General features: G+C 43.7%; 1 protein-coding gene across 1 annotated transcript in view; it reads left to right on the forward strand.

Moving 5' to 3' along the window:
• The window catches only part of LOC132761792 (maestro heat-like repeat-containing protein family member 2B), an 88,862-nt gene that overhangs the window by 38,307 nt on the left and 29,436 nt on the right, over positions 1-21,119 (forward strand). The window contains 9 exon segments of the mRNA XM_067463106.1: positions 1,692-1,811; positions 2,977-3,102; positions 7,322-7,474; positions 9,498-9,524; positions 10,124-10,246; positions 10,684-10,763; positions 13,851-13,986; positions 15,622-15,717; positions 17,133-17,234. Of these exon segments, the coding sequence (XP_067319207.1) occupies positions 1,692-1,811; positions 2,977-3,102; positions 7,322-7,474; positions 9,498-9,524; positions 10,124-10,246; positions 10,684-10,763; positions 13,851-13,986; positions 15,622-15,717; positions 17,133-17,234 (963 nt within the window).

Here is a 21,119-nt window from a genome sequence, read left to right on the forward strand (position 1 = left end):
CGGGATGTAACCAGAGTGTGGACTACCGTTGCCAAGTCAGACTTCCCAAGGTGCGCAGCTGGCACACCCTTATCTACACACTGTATTAGTAAACTCACGTATTCAAGTTTTCATCCAAAATATCCAGGCTTTAATCTTGCAATATATACAAATGTACAAACAGGATATGTAGATTCACTTTCCTTGTACTTGCAAACAATCAGAGTAATCAAATAGTCATATACAACATAGGCAGATACTCACACTAAGTCACACAGGAGACAGAAAAATGGATTCTTTCATCCTTCTTGTACAGCCACCTGCTGATAGATGATCAGTAAAGGATACTGGCTGATGCAACCACTTTGCAATAAACTTTCCCTTTACCATTTTCCCTTAGGTATTGCATCATGACTTTCACACTCATTGTCCACATGTTAATCAAAGAGTATTTTTATGTGATTAGAAATGCTGTCCCATTCCTATCTTATAGAATCAAAGAGTTTGAAGAGACCTCCTGGGCCATCCAGTCCAACCCCATTCTGCAAAGAAGCAGGAATATTGCATTCAAATCACCCCTGACAGATGGCCATCCAGCCTCTGTTTAAAAGCCACCAAAGAAGCCACCACACTCTGGGGCAGAGAGTTCCACTGCTGAACGGCTCTCACAGTCAGGAAGTTCAGATGAAATCTCCTTTCTTGGAGTTTGAAGCCATTGTTCCATTGTCGTCCTAGTCTCCAGGGAAGCAGAAAACAAGCTTGCTCCCTCCTCCCTGTGACTTCTTCTCACATATTTATACATGGCTATCATATCTTCTCTCAGCCTTCTCTTCTTCAGGCTAAACATGCCCAGCTCCTTAAGCCGCTCCTCATAGGGCTTGTTCTCCAGACCCTTGATCAAACAGAGTTTGCCCCATTGAACACATTTACTTTGATGTAGATGCCTGTAGGATTGTATGGTACAGCAGACTGGTAGAAGTGAATGCAAACTCAACAGACCAATGCTCAGATTAACTTGATGACCTCCATCAAGGGATTGCTCATACATCGTTTTATTATTATAACACTGGCCAACACACATTTCAGTGCCTCAAATGTTAGTCCTATTTATGGATATAATTGACTTGTAGATTCCAAAAAAGGTACCAGCTTTTTCCCCTCTGCTCTAATTTTTGAGATGCAGAACATACATCATCTCCAGTTCTATCTGCTCACCCACAGAAAACCACATTAACCATATCTAAGAAATCAGAGCTGATTTAGTCTACCCAAAACAATGTCCTGAATCTGCATCCCAAAAAAACCCAGGAACAGGTCTGAAAGCTAAGTAACCAATAAATTATTTTGTTGAGCTTTGTAATAGGTTGAGACAACTTTAATCATCACAGCTCCATTGTCCAGAATGGAATAATTTGTTTGGAAGCTACTTTTAGAAAGCCTTGCTGCTTTCCCCCGACTGCAGAGATCCTTGGTACAGAGATTAAATTGCCACTCAACACTACAAATCCCAGAATCCATACATGGGGACCATGACAGAATAGGTGTTTCACTTTCACGGGAGTTCTATGCTCCAGTGAATGTGGAGTGCTGGCTGTAGATACACTTGAGATACTCAGTTCTCTTGCCAAATTGTTCTGATGTTTATCTTGCCACGGAGCTGAAATCTACCACCTTGCTGACTGCCCTTCTCCGCCTCTTCCTTCTTCTTCCAGAGCTTCCTTTACAAAGCTTTGGGAGTTTCGCTGGCAAGTTGTGAGGATCTGAACTTTGTTCAAGAGCAGATGCAGCGCTTGATCAAAACTGCCAATTATATGGAAGCATCAGAGAGAGAGGTGAGACACCTGTTAGCCCAACAAGCTGCCCTAATAGTAAGACGTGTTGGACAGCATTGTATTGGACCAGGTTGTGGTGCAGCTGGTTGGGAGTCAGCTGCATTAACATCACTACTGACCAGGGCGGAGTAAGCTTCCAGCCATTTGTCTAGCTTGCTGTCGACCTTTGCAGCCCGAAAGACAGTTGCATCTGTCAAGTAGGAAATTTAGGTACCGCTTATGCGGGGAGGTTAATTTAACTAATTTACGACACCATAATAACTGCATTGTCAAAGGCTTTCATGGCTGGAATCACTAGGTTCTTGTGGGTTTTTTTGGGCTATAGGGCCATGTTCTAGAGGCATTTTTTCCTGACGTTTCGCCTGCATCTATGGCAAGCATCCTCAGAGGTAGTGAGGTCTGTTGGAATTAGGACAATGGGTTTATATATCTATTATATACCATAATAACTCTCCAGTGTGCAAAAGAATGAGGAAGTACTCCATCGGTGTCACAAGTGTCTGCCAGTGACTGGAATTCCAAAACAGCAACAACAACAACAAAAACAAAGCATACCCTCATGAAGCTGGAAAGTTAACTAGCCTCTGTGTCTCTGTCTATATATGTTGTGTGCATCTATAGAATTGAATTTTTACCATGTATATGTGCATTGTGATCCGCCCTGAGTCCCCTGCAGGGTGAGAAGGGCAGAATATAAATGCTGTAAATAAATAAATAAATATTCTGGTTGGTCATCAGTCAGGAGGGCTCAGATTGTGTTTTACTTTATGGCAGAATGGGATTGAACTAGATGGCCTTTGCTGACTATTCCAATTTTGAGATTAAGGAGGATTCCCAGGGGCCATCACATAAGACTTGCAAGAAACACTATTTCCATCCCCAATTTAGCAGGTAGATTTTCACTGCAAAGGGTTTCCAAGAACTCCATTCCTTTCTTTGGGAGGAGCATAGAAAGGCTGGTGTTCGGAATTTGATGGAATTGAGAACCACCAGAGAAGGCTTGGGTGGCCATACACAGTCCAAGCATAGACTCTGTCCAAGCCAACAGAGACAAATGTGAAATCAAATGTTTGGCATTATAAGGCCAGGTACATTTGATATCCACTACTAAGGAGGGTTGATGAAACATACAGACTGGTATTTAATTTTTCTCTTCCCATTCTAGAAAGTCATCCAGGTCCTTTCCTTTTCTGCCGTGGGTCACTTTGACCTCACTCTGGCCACGCTGCATCAGTTTGGAGCCGAAATGTGTCTGAAAATTCAGTTTTTCGATATCATCAATCGCTATAAGGTAAATGAGGATGAAGCTTATACATCTCAACACTAAATAGTAGGCCTGGGTAACAACGGAAAAATTTGTTTCTAAAATCAATTCGTTTTTTGGGGGGGGTTGCGTTTCGTTATTTAAAATAATTACAAAATTTTCCTTTTAAAAAGTTCGATATTTACGAAATTTCGTAAATGTGAAAAAAATTACAAAACATTAACGAATCGATTTCCGAAACAATAACGAATCGATTCATTAATGGCAGACACGACCGCGAAATACGCTAAAAAACCTCCAAAAACGTCTGAAGCTTCCCTCTCCCTCTGTTTTTCACTAATTAAACAAAAAACAACCATAAAACTTGCCCCAGACATGCGGAAATAATAATGAAACGACCTCAAAACGATAACAAAACGAATACAATAACGAAATCCGAAGCATTTACAAAACTATTTAAAAATTCGTTTTTTAAAAAATTGCTCCAGAATGGTTTGTTATCGTTTTGTAATTAAAAAAATTAACGAATTATTAACGAATTACGAATTAACGAAACGAAACCGCCCAGCCCTACTAAATAGCATTATATCCAAATAGCGATTTAGGGTGTAACCACATTTTAGAATGAATGCAGTTTGAGGAGCAATGACTCAATCCTGTGGACTCCTCAAATTTGTAGCTTGATCTTTTTTATTCATTTATCGTGTCAGGAGCAAACCAAACAGTTGTATTGCATTTTTTAACAAACAAACAAACAAAACACAAAGTTGCAGGCTTGGTAGTTGATTAAATGTCCTTTGACCAGTATCTGGCCCCTTGGAGTGCCTCTGGTAAGAAGGTCCTCCATGGTGCATGTGGCAGGGCTCAGATTGCATTGCAGCAGGTGGTCTGTGGTTTGCTCTTCTCCGCACTCGCATGTAGTGGATTCCACTTTGTGGCCCCATTTCTTGAGGTTGGCTCTACATTTCGTGGTGCCAGAGCGCAGTTCAGCGCCTTCCAAGTCACCCAGTTTTCTGTGTGCCCGGGGGGGGGGGGGGGAGTCTCTCATTTGGTATCAGCCATTGATTGAGGTTCTGAGTTTGAGCCTGCCACTTTTGGACTCTTGCTTGCTGAGTTGTTCCAGCAAGTGTCTCTTTAGATCTTAGAAAACTATTTCTTGATTTAAGTCATTGACGTACTGGCTGCTACCCAAACAGGGGATGAGCTGGAGATGTCACTGCCTTGTTCCTTTCACTATTGGTTGCTACTTTCCGATGGATGTCAGGTGGTGCAATACCGGCTAAACAGTGTAATTTCTCCAGTGGTATAGGGTACAGACACCTCGCGATAATGCAGCATGTTTCATGCATACTCAGAAGTAGAGTAGCAAAGCACAAAGGCAGATGTCTTCACTGTGTCTGGTTGTGATCCCCAGGTTGTGCCAGTCAGCTTGCGTATGATATTGTTCCTAGCACCCACTTTTTTTAAAAAAAAAAAAATTTATTGAATTATATTGTGTACATCGCAAGTGAGGGAATAATTGTGAAGAAGATAGGAAAGTAGGAAGTGAAAGTGAGGTTTTTTCTTGATATTCAGGCGGTGCTTCTTGTAGCTTGATGAGGCAAAAGTATTCTTCTATAGCAGAGAAGGCTATAGACCTTGCAGAACTACAACTACCATGATTCCATAGCCTTGAGTCATGGGAGTTAAAGTGATGCCAAACTGCATTCATTCCACAAGGTAGATGCACTCTTAGTCCACATCTACTGCAGCTATGGTCTCATTTTTTACGTTCCATATAATATCATTACAAACATAAACATAAGCATAAGCATAATAATAATAATATCCAGACTGAAGGTTTCTCTTCTTCTTCTTGTCCTTCAGCCACCTTCAGGAGTCTGCTTTCATACCCACTAATGTCTATTTTTGAGGGCAGATGGACAATTTTCACTGATAGTCACTAAGGTCTATAAAAATTGTGAGGCCTGCATTCTGTCAAGACCCAGGCGGACCAGCAAGGCAAGACGGCAGTTAAGGAGTTAAACAAAGGTCTTTAATGTCCATTAACATAAGAAAAGGGGCTCTTAAATCAGAGCTGTAAACACAAAAGGGCTTGCGGCTTGCAAGAATGTAAACAAACCAAGTCCCAGTCAGTCCTCGCTGGGAAAAGGAAAGCAACAATCACAGGCAGAAACGCTTGATTTCAGCAGCAGAAACTCAGTCCATTCCAAGTCCAAACAAAACAGCAAACAGGAATCCGCATGAGGAGCGGTCCAACGAAGTCACCAAGGGATAAGCAGAAGCGTAGAGTGGTCAGGCAGTCCGAGGGTCAGGGCAGGAGATGAGACTCACGAATCCAGTTCCAGGCAGGGTCGTCCACACAAACAGGAATCCACGAAGCTGAAAGCAGGAACTCAGGGCAAGAGTTAAACACAAGGCACACGGTATCACAACACTTTGAACTCTGCAACTAGTCTACTCCCAAACTGCTCCTTAAATCTCATCCGAGTCGCTGGAGTTACTTTCAGGTGCGTCCATCTCCACAGGTGAATCCCGACTTCTCCATTGCTGCCATTCTGTACTTGGGACTGCATCCTGCAAAGTAGTATCTGAAACCCAAGTGTCAGTAAAACCCAGAAACTCATCGCTAGAGGTGGGAGCATTAACCACATCTAGCACTTCCTGAACCTTGGTCCAGTCCAGCTCTTCCTCTTCGCTGTCAAACTCCTCACAATCAGCTACATCTCTAAGGCGTTTAGAAACAGATCCCACATCACTATCCGAGCTGCTTGCTACTCGCTTTACACCGCGGTAATCCTCCACCTCCATTTCCTCGCGAGTAAACCCCTCGAAATCCTCCTCATCTGTAGGCTCTAAGAACAAGTCTCTAATACGCTTCAGCTGCTGCTGGGCGTCTTCTGCTTCCAAACGTCGCTTCCTTCTACTACTACTAGTAGGTACATGAGACAGACGCTGCTTCACAACACATTCATTTCAATTATAGAAGAGTTAACTGGTGGGATGAACAACGATTTTAGTGTGACGACTGACCATTGTAATTATATGACTGCATTTTTGCTATTTTAATGTTTTTAGTCTTATATGTAATATAATGTTTTTAATGACTGTTTGTGATATTATTGTTGGAAACTGGCCTGAGTCCCTCGATGAGGTGAGAAGACTGGTATACAAAACTGCTAAATAAATAAATAAATGAACTACAGAATAGATTCCACCTAAAAAATAGGAAGAACTTCCTGACGGTGAGAGCTGGTTGGCAGTGGAATGTGCTGCTGCCTGGGAATCCATTGGAGTCTCCTTCTCTGAAGGTTTTTAAATCGAGGGTGGATGGGCATCTGCTGGGAGTGCTTTGACTGTGTCTTCCTGCATGGTAGAATGGGGTTGGACTAAATGGCCATGAGACTGCTTCCTCCTCCCTATGACTTCCCTTCACATATTTATACATGGCTATCATGTCCCCTCTCAGCCTTCTCTTAGCCTGCGAAGGAGAAGGCTGAGAGGGAACATGATAGCCATGTTATGAGTTTTATTTTATTTTTGTTATAAGTTTTATTTTATTGTTTTGTATTATTTGTTGTTATTGCTTTTATTATTGATATATTGTGGGCTCAGCCTCATGTAAGCCGCACCGAGTTCCTTTGGAGATGGTAGCGGGGTATAAATAAAGTATTATTATTATTATCATCATTATCATTATCTATAAAGATGTGAGGGGAAGTCATAGGGAGGAGGGAGCAAGCTTGTTTTCTGATGCTCTGGAGACTAGAATGCAATGGAACAATGGCTTCAAACTACAGGAAAGGAGATTCCACCTGAACATTCGGAAGAACTTCCTGACTGTGAGAGCTGTTCAGCAGTGGAACTCTCTGCCCCGGAGTGTAGTGGAGGTTCCTCCTTTTGAGGCTTTTAAACAGAGGCTGGAGAGCCATCTGTTGGGGATGATTTTTCTGCTTCTTGGCAGAATGGGGTTGGACTGGATGGCTCACAACGTCTCTTCCAACTCTAGGATTCTATTATTCTTTTCCGGCTCCATTGATAAGTCCTGGATGGGGTAGACCCACTAAATCAACAAAAGGTTGTGCATAGAAGTTGACTTCCCTTTTAGCTGTGCATTCTTCTGGTCTCAAACTAGGGGCTATCAAAAAGGATCCAGGCTTCTGCTTCTGTTAATGCAATCTTAGGACTGTTAACGCTAGAAAGAGAGAAGTATCACCCATATGAAATAATACTTTCCATTGCTCAGGACTACCAACGAGGCCGACGGAGCCACATTCACCAAACGCTGATACTCACTTATGGCAAAGTGGCTGCCCAAGGCCCCAAGGAGCTCCTGCTCTCCAGGGTGGAGAATGGCTTCTTGAAGCGAGTCCTCTTCCATTACCAGATGAGCTGCCAGGTAGGAGCTTTCAAAAACTCTAGATTCAGATGGAGATCTTCTCCTTTCTCATCTAGGCTTTTGCACTCAAGTAACTTCAGGCCTTATGTACTCTGCCGTATTATGCATTTTAACTATATTGAACTGCATTATATGACTCTAGACTCACCATATAATGCAGTTTCAAACTGCGTTATATTGAAGTATAAATGAGGCTTAAAATCACCATTGGATATGCTAGCCTATCCTAGAGAAGACAATTATGCTGGGGAAAGTGGAAGGCAAAAGGAAGAGGGGCCGACCAAGGGCAAGATGGATGGATGGCATCCTTGAAGTGACTGGACTGACCTTGAGGGAGCTGGGGGTGGTAACGGCCGACAGGGAGCTCTGGCGTGGGCTGGTCCATGAGGTCACGAAGAGTCGGAGACGACTGAACGAATGAACAACAACAACATATGCTAGCTGTGAAGACACATACTGTATCCAGGTTGGATTACTGTAAAAGGTTATAGGTAGAGTTAACTCTGGAATCTGTTCAGATACTTAAATGAGTCCGGAAGGCTGTGGTTTATTATTTATTTATTTACTTCACTTATATACCGCACTTCTCAGCCCAAGGGCGACTCATTGCGGTGTACAACATAGAAAACAGGTGCAAAATACAAGACATAGTGTAAAAAATCCACAATTCATCATTATCAAAAAACATCTCATCAAACATCAACATTACTACATAAGCCATTCCGAGTCGTCTCATCGTCAAACCCACAATCCGATATCATTTCCGTTGTTCCATTTCTATGGTCAAATTACCAGTCATTGCACTTCTTGTTCAAATGCCTTCTTAAACAGCCAGGTCTTTAACATCCTGCGGAATATCAACAGGGAGGGAGCTAGCCTGATGTCCACGGGAAGGGGGTTCCACAGCCGAGGAGCCACCACTGAGAAGGCCCTATCTCTCGTCCCCACCAGCCATGCCTGTGACGCAGGCGGGATCGAGAGCAGGGCCTCCCCGGAAGATCTCAAAGTCCTCATGGGCTCATAGGCCGAGAGGCAGTCAGTTAGGTATCTTGGGCCGGAACCGTTTAGGGCTTTATAGGCCAACGCCAGCACCTTGAATTGAGCCCGGTAGCAGATCGGCAGCCAGTGGAGCTGGTACAGCAGGGGGGTTGTATGCTCCCTGCGTCCCGCTCCTGTTAGTATCATGGCTGCCGCACGTTGGACCAGTTGGAGCTTCCGGGCCGTCTTCAAAGGCAACCCCACGTAGAGAGCGTTGCAGTAGTCTAAACGGGATGTAACCAGAGCGTGGACTACCGTGGCCAAGTCAGACTTCCCAAGGTATGGGCGCAGCTGGCTCACGAGCCTAAGCTCTGCAAATGCTCCCCTGGTCACCGCCGAGACCTGGGGCTCCAGGCTCAGCGATGAATCCAGGATCACACCCAAGCTGCGAGCCTGCGCCTTCAAGGGGAGTGCAACCCCATCCAGCACAGGCTGTAACCCTATACCCTGTTCGGCCTTGCGACTGACCAGGAGTACCTCTGTCTTGTCTGGATTCAATTTCAATTTGTTCACCCTCATCCAGACCGTTACAGCAGCCAGGCACCGGTTCAGGACCTGGACAGCCTCCTTAGTAGCAGGTGGAAAGGAGTGACAGAGTTGGACATCATCTGCGTACAGATGACACCGCACCCCGAAACTCCGGATGATGATCTCACCCAGCGGTTACATTATTGACTAGTGTTGGTTACACATAACTCCCTTGTCAAATTTCAGGGAATTTTCAGATAAATCATTATGACCATCCAGCTGGTGATTGATCTACATTGCATAGTTAATGTAGTTTGGTAGTGCCATAGCTCAATGCTATGGGATCATGAGAGTTACAATTTTGCGGTGTCTTTAGCCTTCTCTCCAAAAGAGCGTTCAGACCTCTCCAAACTCTGACTCCCAGGAATCTATAGCATAATGGGATTCTTGTAGGGTTTCATTTGTTATTTCACAATAAATGGAAGATACCTTAGATTTTATATTTCCTTTTTTTCAGGTGCTGGGTGTTAGCATTGAAAACAAGGTAAGTTGTGAGAGATCTATCTCTATTGTAGCCATATGAGGATCTCTGTTTGTGTACAGCCATTCCCTCCAGGTTCAGGAGGATTAGGGGTACAGCCTCACACAAAAGTAATGTCTCTGAGGGAGAAATGGGGTACATGGCAGCCCTGTCCAGAAAAGGTGAGTGGGAGTGGGTCAGTACCACTTGTGCCATGCTCACCTCCCAAGCATCCTTTTTACCTCCTGATTTTATTTATTTTATTTATTTATTTACAGTATTTGTATACTGCTTTTCTCACCCCGAGGGGGATTCAAAGCGGTTTACACCTAAGTAACGCCAAAAATTCAATGCCAGTAGACACAATTATAATTATACACTACATAAATTAAATTTAAAAATACATCTATGAACAATAAAACAATCATTAAAACAATAAAACAGTCTCGTCCGTCAAATTGCCATTCCAGTCATTGTCTTTCCAAAATGCTGCATACATTTACTTCTACTGTCCAAAGGTCTGGTCCCAAAACCATGATTTTAATTTTTTTTCTAAAAGCCAGGAGGGAGGGAGCGGATCTTACCTCCAGACAGGATACTGCATAGTTATTTTGGGATTTCAGGACATGAACCTCAAGCTGGCCTTTGTTCAAAGCACGATAGATATCTGCCAGGCCATCCATCGGACCAAGGATTTCCAGAACGTCAAATTAACCTGCAAAAAGGAACTGCTCGATATTTTGTTGGTGAGTGATATAGATGCAAGCATTTTTCTCAATTACTGACTGTTGCAGCTAGTGACAACTCTGCCACTGGGCTGCTGAATCTGCTCTGGATTTTGGTATGAACTACAAAGGAGCTCTCTAAGGGCATGTCTGCATGTGCCACTTAATCCAAGGACAAACTGAAGTATTATGCTTTGAACTGGCTTTGGAGTGACCACAATGGTGGTCATCCACATTCAGCAAAAGCCACTGCAGTGCCACATTGCTGTCTAGACAGTATGGCTGCATCTGTCCTGCTGGGATGTCCATGTATTTTCATTTATGCAGATGATCCTGGAGGTACTTCAGCACCTCGGACAGCTCCTTAAACAGTTAGGCCACACCTGGAACAGATTCATTGTTCTTCAGCATATCTTTGTCATTCTTTCCTCACTTTGCCCCCCTTTTTGTAAGTCCAGGATTTCATGAAAGATGAACCACTAGATTTGCTGGAGACTCCACTTCGTCAGAAAGCCATCACTGCCATTGCAATCCTGAGGTAGGCTATTTAACATTGATGGCTGTAAATGGAAAAGCACTATGTTGCTCAGGATCAGATATCTGAAGGACTATACAGTGGGTCCTTGGCATTTTATTTATTTATTTATTTATTTCAAAGTTTTATATATCGAGCTTCTCACCTCATAAGAGGGACTCAGCCCGGTTTCTAACCATAAAAACACATACAATCGGTAAAATATCAAAATACACATTACAATAATACATTAAAAAAGCACATATATTTAAAACTACAGTGGTCATACTAAAATCGAATATACACCATCTTCCATCCAGATAATTGTCTCATTCTTCGACAGCCTATCTCCATAACCACGACTTCACCTGTTTCCTGAATGTCAGGATTGTTGGGGCAGTTCTAACCTCTGGCGGGAGAGAGTTCCAGAGTCGCGGGGCCACTACCGAGAAGGCCCTGTCCCTCGTCCCCACCAGCCGCGCTTGTGAGGCCGGCGGGACCGAGAGCAGGGCCCCTCCAGACGATCTTAGTAATCTTGATGGTTCATAGGGGAGAATACATTCAGAGAGGTAAACAGGGCCGGAGTCGTTTAGGGCTTTATAGGTTAACACCAGCACCATCCATTGGGGATTGGTTCCAGGACTCTCTGCCTATTCCCAAGCCATTATATATTATGCCACAGTAAAATGATGTATTTTATATAAAATGGCAAAACCATTTACTTTTTTGGAATTTTTAAAAACATTTTCAAGCCATGGTTCCATGGTTCCATGGCTCCAGAATTTGTTGACGTGGAAAGCTAATGCTCTTCCCCAGTATGAATCTGTCTATATTTTGAGATCTTCAGGGGAAGCCTTTTTCTGGTATATTTAGTCTAGAGAAGAGAAGGTGAAGTTAGGACACGATGGCCATGTTTAAATATTTGAAATTGTGTCATATTGAAAATGAAGCAGACAATTTTCTGTTGCTCCAGAGATTTAGAAATGAAGCAGTACATTCAAACTCCAGGAAAAGAGATTCTCTCAGTGTAATATAAATATATATTGTACGAGTTTAAAATCTCAGTGCTGTTAGCTATGAAAGAGTTGAGTTGTGGAACATTATGATGCTTGCATGGAATAGACAAGGAAGATGTTGCAATAGACTAGGAGACTGGACACTGCATTAATGAGCTGATAACAGTGGGGTATAAATATAGCAGATGCCATTTGTTCTTTCTCTAGGTTCTTCTCCCTTGCATTTCTCCCTTGCATTTGACTGTGTTAATGAGTATGTGTTATTGCAATTTATTTATTTATTTATTATTTGAACTTACATGCCACCACTCCCCTGGGGCTCGAAGCGGCTTACAAGAATAGCTAAAATCTAACAAAAATTAAAAACAATTTAAAACAATTTAAAAACAGCAATATCAACAATCAAAGGCCTGTCGAAATAGGTATCTCTTACATGCCCTGTGGAAAGTTGATAAGTCCCACAAGGCACAGACTTCAGGTGGCAGAGTATTACAGAGTGATGGTGCCATTGCTGTAAAGGCTCTGCGTCTGGTTGCTGCCAGACACAAGGTCTTGACACTGGGAATTTTCCATAGATCTTGGTCCTCAGAACGGAGGGATCTCTGGGGTTGGGAGGGGGTGAGGCGGTCCCTCAGGTACATTGGCCCCAGACCATGTAAGGCCTTAAAGGTGAGTACCATCACTTTGAAAGTGATCCGGTGTTCAATTGGTAACCAATGCAGTTGTAGTAAGATTGGTGTTATGTGGCGTCTCATCAGAATTCCTGCAAGAAGCTGAGCAGCTGCATTTTGTGCCAACTTGAGCTTCCGGATCACTGACAGAGGATCCGGAATGAATGAAAAGCAAATAAAGATAGGAGCCGCTACTGAAGCAGAAACAACTGTCTGTAGTCCAGTAATTGGATGATAAGAAGCAAGCTGGCCAGCAAATTGCATTGATAGATTCTACATAAACATTAGGAAGAGCTTTCTGATAGTGAGAGCATTCAACAGTGGAACACTTCTTGGGAGTTCATTGGAGTCTCCTTCTCTGGAGCTTTTCAAAGTAAAGGCTTGAAGGCCATCATCAGGAGGGCTTGGATTGTGTGTTTGTGTATGGCAGAATGGGGTTGGGCTTCCAAATCTATGATTGTATGTTATCCTTCATCTTCTCCAAATGAAACATCCCCGCCTAGTTTGGTTGCCAGACTTTTAATCATCTTGGTTGCTGTTCCTCCAAGCATGTTCAAAATTATTGAACACTCTACTTGCAAAACAGGTTCAAATATCCCTGCTCAGCTATGAAAAACCACTCAGTGACCTTGGAAAAGTCACACTCTCAGCTTAAAAACACAGCAAAGTCAACCCCCCTCTGAACTCAGATTACTAACAGGACCGGGGTACAGGAAGCATACTACTCCTTTGTTGCGCCAGCTCCACTGGCTGCCAATTAGCTTCCAAGTACAATTCAAAGTGCTGGTGCTGACCTATAAATCCCTAAACGACTCCAGCCCAGTTTACCTGTCCGAACGGATTCTCCCCTATGAACCATTAAGATTGTTAAGATCGTCTGGAGGGGCCCTGCTCTCGGTCCCACCAGCCTCGCAAGCGCACCTAGTGGGGACGAGGGACAGGGCCTTCTCGGTGGTGGCCCCTCGGCTCTGGAACTCCCTCCCACTGGAGATTAGAACTGCCCCTTCTCTCCTGACTTTTAGAAAACAGGTGAAAACCTGGCTCTGGAAACTAGCATTTGACGAGTGAGTCAATAACACATGGCTATATGGATGGATGGCGATGAACAACTATTTTATTGTGACGACTTGGCCATTGTAATTATATGATTGTATTTTTGGTATTTTAATGTGTTAAGTTTATTATGGAATGTGATGTTTTTAAATGATTGCTTGTGATATTATTGTTGGAAACCGGCCTGAGTTGCTCCATGGAGGTGAGAAGACAAAAGTTCTAAATAAATAAATAAATAAATAAATAAACTTATATTGTCAAGAAAACTCTTAGATCACCCAGAGCTCAAAAAATATTAAGACACATAACAACAGTCTTGACCATTGCCCTGTGCCTTGTGGCTTCTTCTCCTTTCTTCTTTCTCCTGACAGCAAAGTGAAGCCTCTTCTTAGCACGGAGGACATCCGCACTCTCGTGGATGGAAGCATCAAAAGTTTGTTCCCCCTCCCTCCCCTGGAACAGCTGAAGGAGAAAGCAGAGGCAGAAAAGGATGTGCTCGATATTGAGGTACGTGCAGACCATTTCTTTCTTGCCTCTTTTTCTTTCTCTCTGAGTCCAGGGCAGTGGTAATCTGTGCTTTTCATCTACTTTCATTCCTGTCAAGGTCTTTTGGTCTGGGCCATAGCACATCTTAAGGCCAATTAAACTCAATAACCTGCAGTCACAGAAGACTATTTACAATAACGGCTTTAAAAAAACTACACTAGAAGAGATTAGTATTATTATTTCAAATGTTTATATCCCGTCCTTCTCAACAACCCCCCCCCCCGGGGAGGGGGGGAGGCACTCAGGACAGCTTACATATTGCAGCCATTCGATGCCAACAACACACAACAATCAACCTTACAAAGCAAATTGACATTAAATAAACATAAGAGTACAGAGATACATTAGAAATCGTGCCTTGCTTCTGTAAGCCACCCTGAGTCCCCTTCGGGGTGAGAAGCGCGGGGTAAAAGAACCCCAAATAAATAAATAAATAGAAATTAATGTACTACAAAGCACCAAGCCCAAATCCCAAATCAAAATCAGAGTTCCAGTCTGGAGTCTATCCATTGTTAGTTCTCATAGGTCAGTTGCAGTTACTACTCAGTCAGCTGCCTGAATGCTTGGTCCCAAAGCCATCATTTGAGCTTTTTCCTAAAGGAGAGGAGAGAGGGAATCGCCCTGATTTCACTGGGGAGTGTGTTCCATAGACGCAGAGCCACCACTGAGGAGACCCCGTCCCTCATCCCCACCAGTCGTGCTTGTGAGGGTGGCGGGATCAAGAGCAGGCCCTCCCCTGATGATCGTAAGCTCTGAGGTGGATCATAGAGGGAGATGTACATTTGGACAAGTAAGATGGGGTGGAACTTTTCAGTGACCTTGGAAAAGTCACACTCTCTCAGCTTCAAAGGACAGCAAAGCCAACCTTCCTCGGAACATATTCTGTCAAGAAAACTCTTAGATCACCCAGTGGGTGATCTAAGTGGTTCTCAACCTGGGGTCCCTAGATGTTTTTGGCCTACAACTCCCAGAAATCCTAACAGCTGGCAAACTGGCTAGGATTTCTGGGAGTTGTAGGCCAAAAACATCTGGGGATCCCAGGTTGAGAACCACTGGTATAGGGCTTTATAGGAGAGAGAGCCCTCTGAGGCAGACCTTTGGTGAGTGGAGACAACTTCAGTGCAAAGGGGAAGAAGACACAAATATTCTATTTTATTTTTCTTTATTTATTGTGTCAGAAGTGACTTGAGAAACTGCAAGTCGCTTCTGGTGTGAGAATTAGCCGTCTGCAGAGATGTTACCCAGGAGATGTCTGGATGTGTTACTATCCTCTGGGAGGCTTTTTTCATGTCCCCTCATGAGAAGCTGGAGCTGGCAGATGGGAGCTTACCCCATCTTGCCTTTAGGTCAACAGTTCAGTCTACACAAAGGTTTAACCCACCGTACCACCGCGGCTCCAATCTCCTAATACTTGAGCCTTCTCTCATGTCCCTGCATGAGAAGCTGGAGCTGACAGATAGGAGCTCACCCCATCTTGCCTTTAGGTCAGCAGTTCAGTTGGCACAAGGGTTTAACCCATTGCACCACCGCGGCTCCAATCTCCTAATATTTGGTATAATTAGCCTTTAGGTCCCACAGTTTTCCTTGTGATTGCAGGACTTGTACACTTCCTCCATGGATGCCTTTGGAGACCTTTTGAGGAGCATCATTGAGGAAAACCCAACTTCAGAACTGATGGATGAAATGTTCCAGGTGAGCATTTGTTGCAGCCAGACATCTACCTGCATGAAAACCTCTGGTTTAGTATTCAGGAGATTTGGAAAGATGTCCACTGTTCGTGACTTAGATATTCAGTTGATGTACTTTATTGGAGAGGCAGGGAGTAGTTTACATTTGCAGTGCTGCCTTGTTAGCAGATTGTGACACTGCACAGCATGTTCCAAGCACCAGCATGTGCAATGCACAATAAGTATCTGTATGTAACTATCTGCAAAGCGTGTACATCACATCATAATGCACCATTATGCACAATTCTGTGTCTGCAACTTTGAAATTGGGTTGCTGTGAGTTTCCCAGGCTGTATGACCATGTTCCAGAAGTATTATCTCCCGATGTTTTGCCTACATCTATGGCAGGCATCGAAAACTAAGCACGTGGAGTTTATATATCTGTGGAATAATGTCCAGGGTGGGAGAAAGAACTCTTGTCTGTTGGAGGCAAGTGTGAATGTTGCAATTATAGAATCATAGAATCAAAGAGTTGGAAGAGACCTCATTGGCCATCCAGTCCAACCCCCTGCCAAGAAGCAGGAATATTGCATTCAAATCACCCCTGACAGATGGCCATCCAGCCTCTGTTTAAAAGCTTCCAAAGAAGGAGTCTCCACCACACTCCAGGGCAGAGAGTTCCACTGCTGAATGGCTCTCACAGTCAGGAAGTTCTTCCTCATGTTCAGATGGAATCTCCTCTCTTGTAGTTTGAAGCCATTGTTCCGCGTCCTTCCTGACTGGGACAGAGAGTTCCATTGCTGAACGGCTCTCACAGTCAGGAAGTTCTGCCCAAAGCCCTTCTGCTATCCATATGGTCAGCCAGGCGGTCAGTATATAGGCACCAGTGCCTTCTCCTTCTGAGAGCTGTCACTGCCACCTTGCCAGTCAAGAGGATCTCCCTGGCAGAGCCTTGTTGGCACCACTACTTCTAGTAAGCTTACTATGGATGCCCAGCCATGTAATAACCAGAGAGTCTCTGACTACGAGTGGTTTCTGATACAGTGGTGGGTCTTTTTGACATGTGGACACATTGGATTGTCCTGTATCTGTACTATATGTGTATTTGCTATTTACTATGAATAATAGAATCAAAGAGTTGGAAGAGACCTCGTGGGCCATCCAGTCCAACTCCACTCTGCCAAGAAGCAGGAACACCGCACTCAAATCACCCCCGACAGGTGGCCATCCAGCCTCTGTTTGATTAGCATTTAATGGCCTTGCAGTTCTCTGGTTGATTCCGGCCATGAAAGCCTTTGACAACGCATTTTAAATTGCGTTTTTAGGCCATTCGAGTGCACCTACACCATAGAATTAGTGGAGCTTGAAACCACTTCCACTGCTGTGGCTCAGTGCTATGGAATCCTGAGAGTTCTGATTCTGTTCCTCTTGATCCAACAGTTGATAGATCCCTGGTTTACGGAAAGAGAATGCAGCAGAGAGAGGGCATTGCAGGCCAGCTTCCAAGCCCTGGCTGCCTTCCAGGAGAATGTCCACCTTCCTGTAAGTTGCCTACTCCTTTCATAGAACGGAACAGAGTAGAACAGAACAGAATAGCATAACTTTATTGTCATTGGAATCAAATGCCTTCTCCAGCACACATCACAAAACAACACACCCATCCTTCCGCACTCCAACTACCACCGCACAGCCCCCAAAGTCACCTCAATTTCAAAGCTATGGAGTTCAGTACAGTTATAGCTCTAGAATAAGAACCCTCTCTCAGTCTGGTTGTCCTTGTCTTTGACACCCTGTACCATCTGCCAGATGGTAATAATTAAAAAAAGTGTATGCCATATGAGATGGGTCCTTAAGAATGCTCTGAGCTTTCTTAAGGCTGCAGGACCTATAAAGTTCTTCTAAAGAAATGAGAAAGAGGGCAACCATTGCTTCCCTGCGGCCTTGGCTATGTTTTAATATTTTAATGCCCTCATATCTTACACCAAGGTAGGACTCAAGCGAGTGCTGAATGCATTCTACCAATACTGTGAGAAAAACCAGCTAAAGATAAACTATAGTAAAACCAAAATCATGGTCTTCTCAAAGAAGTGAGCCAGGCATAACTGGTACATAGGAAAGAACTTAATTGAACAAGTTTCCAGTTTTAAATATCTAGGGGTTACCTTTCAAGCCTCAGGTTCCTGGAGATGCCACCTAAAATGGCAGTTCAAAATGCCCTATCCAGTAGTAAAGCAATAATTTGCTTTTTTACACCAAAGGAGGCCAGTATATACCAGCAGCAACAAAGGTCTTCCAAGCAAAGGTAACAGCCCAATTATTATACGCAATTCCGGTATGGATCACAGGCTTCACATCTAAAGTAGAACAAGTTCAATCAGGGTTTCTTAGAAAACTGTTTGCTGTCCCCAGTTGTGTTCCATCTGCTGTTTTAAGACTGGAATCAGGAACAGCCTCACTCGAATCACTGGCTTGGAGAAGGGCCCTAGGATACTGGATGGAGAGGGTGCACAAAGGGCCTGAAGCGGGATATTTATTTATTTATTTATTTATTTATTTGCTGCATTTATTAATCGCCGCTCTCAGCCCTGGGGCGACTCGCGGCGGTGTACAACATATAAAAGACAATTTACAATGAGCCAACATGACAGAAAACAATATATCACTACTACACAAACATCTAATTACACTAAAATAATCCGCTTCGTCTTATAGTAGAATCATAATCAGTCTCGTAGTCATATTCCGTTCCACTTGTCATTTCCAGTTACTGTAGCACTTAATTGAATGCCTTCTCGAATAGCCATGTCTTCAGGCTCTTACGGAAGGACATAAGGGAGGGCGCCTGTCTGATGTCAACAGGGAGGGCGTTCCACAGCCGGGGGGCCACCACCGAGAAGGCCCTCTCTCTCGTCCCCGCCAGACGTGCCTGTGAGGCAGGTGGGATCGAGAGAAGGGCCTCCCCAGACGATCTCAAGGCCCTCGTGGGCTCATAGGCCGAGATGCGGTCCGAAAGGTATTTTGGGCCGGAACCGTTTAGGGCTTTGTAGGATAACACCAGCACCTTAAATTGGGCCCGGTAGCAGATCGGCAGCCAGTGGAGCTGGAACAACAAGGGCGTTGTATGCTCCCTGCGTCCTGCTCCAGTTAGTAACATGGCTGCCGCGCGCTGGACTAGCTGAAGCTTCTGGGCCGTCTTCAAGGGCAGCCCCACGTAGAGAGCGTTGCAGTAGTCAAGGCGGGATGTGACCAGAGCATGTACCACCGTGGCCAAGTCAGACTTCCCAAGGTACGGGCGCAGCTGGCGCACGAGCCTAAGCTGTGCAAATGCTCCCCTGGTCACCGCTGAAACCTGGGGATCCAGGCTCAACAATGAGTCCAGGGTCACACCCAAGCTGCGAACCTGCGCCTTCAAGGGGAGTGCGACCCCGTCCAGCACAGGCTGTAACCCTATACCCTGCTCGGCCTTGCGACTGACCAGGAGTACCTCTGTCTTGTCTGGATTTAATTTCAGTTTGTTCGCCCTCATCCAGACCATTACAGCGGCCAGGCACCGGTTCAGGACCTCGACAGCCTCCTTAGTAGCAGATATACATATTTGATTCAAAAAGACCTCTTTAAATCCCACCGAATCAAAGCGCTAAATCAGAAACTCGGGCAGATGGGCCTCTCAGAGAATATATTGAGCGGTTTTGAGCATAAAAAGTTAATGCAGATCTTAGCGGAATGAATCAGTGACATAGACCAACAGGACTCAATGACTCTGGCGTGCTCCACATGCTCTCCATTGAGTTTAGGCCTAACATTTAATTCTTTGGGAGGTGCCAAATACTTAGAAAATTTAAACATCCCAAAATTTCGCCTTGCTTTCAGTTGGGCCAGATTCAATGCCCTCAAATCAGCCATACTAGAGGGTAGATACAAAGGGACTGATTACGAACACAGAGTTTGCCCATGCGGGGAGGGTAAAATTGAAACTGTAATACATGTACTTTTTATTTGCACAATTTACAAGGATGATAGACTAAGGTTAATATCCCCTCTACTCACCAAGTGGCCAGGAAGATCCCTAAGTTGGTACTGCACTTATTTACTGTCTGATCTTGATAAAAGGGTAACGGAACAGGTGGCCAAATTTCTGTTTGCAGTGGCAAAAAGCCGCAAGTGCTTCATGAATAGCCTGTAAAGGGTGAGTGTAACAAAGAGTACTTGGGAGACTTATTATTAATTTGCAATCAGTTCCTGTTTTAGATTATATAGACAGTCATTCATCCGATAGCGAATGGTGATACTTGTTTTTATTAATTATAAGCCAAATGTGATGTTATTAATTGTTAATTGTTGTATTTCATCATTCTACTTTCACTTGACTTAGCCGATGGTTTGTTGACCGAAATAAAGGCTACTTACTGACTGACTGAATATTTTAATGCTCTAATATTTTAATGTATATTTATAATTATTTGTCTATTTAATGTTAATTTGTTTTGTATTGTGGCTGTTTGTTGTTGTTGGCATCTAATGGCTGCCTGTTGTAAGCCACCCTGATTCCCCCGCGTGGGATTGAGAAGAAAGGGATAGAACAAGCAAATAGATAGATGGCAGGAGATTAGTCAAAACAGACAAGCCAAACAGTGGCTTCGGCGTTCTGCCAGGCTCCAACAGAAAAAGATAAGGGAATCTCAATTAAAGCAAAACCAATTTCTGAGTGCTTGGGATAGCTTAACGAGGGGATAAAAGTCCCAAGTACGGGAAATGTAGCCAGATGAAGCATCATTTGGAATCAAGTTAAGTTCTCGTCCTTGTTTTAAGGAAGCCTTGCTTGGAAGATTCATGTTTACATATTTCTTGTTTCATGGTTTTGACTCTTGGGTTTTATGATTGCAAACTCATGCCTTGGATTAATTTTTCTGGTTTTCTGGATTATATTAGAAAAGTCTGGACTTTGTTTTTATGGACTTAACTGAACTTAACCCTGGACTATTTTGTTCCTGCTTATCTTCTTACCTAATTGGATTTACCTTTTTCTTCAAAGTGCTTTCTACTTTGCTGCTTTTTAATTATCTCCAATAAAAGGATTGTTTTTCTATTCAACGTTTTTTTTGTTTTTACTGTTATTGCTTTAATGTTTTTGATTTGCTTTGAGTTGTATTTGTTATGCTACTGTTTTGTTGAGGCCTTGGTCTTTGTAAGCCACATCGAGTCCTTCGGGAGATGCTAGCGGGGTACAAATAAAGTTATAATAATAATAATAATGTGTGGTGTTTTAAAGTCAGAAGGCTTTTCCTGTCCTGGAGTGCAACACTACGCAACCACAGCACATAATGTATCTAGAGCTTGTTTGTTGTTTAAGAAGGTGTTCTCAGGGTTCGGTACTGTATGTAGCCATAACATCAGGTCTGTGGCCCGAGACATATAATATTGCTTTCA

The sequence above is a fragment of the Anolis sagrei genome, chromosome 1, assembly GCF_037176765.1.
Source record: "Anolis sagrei isolate rAnoSag1 chromosome 1, rAnoSag1.mat, whole genome shotgun sequence".
In the NCBI taxonomy this organism is placed as follows: Eukaryota; Metazoa; Chordata; class Lepidosauria; order Squamata; family Dactyloidae; genus Anolis; species Anolis sagrei.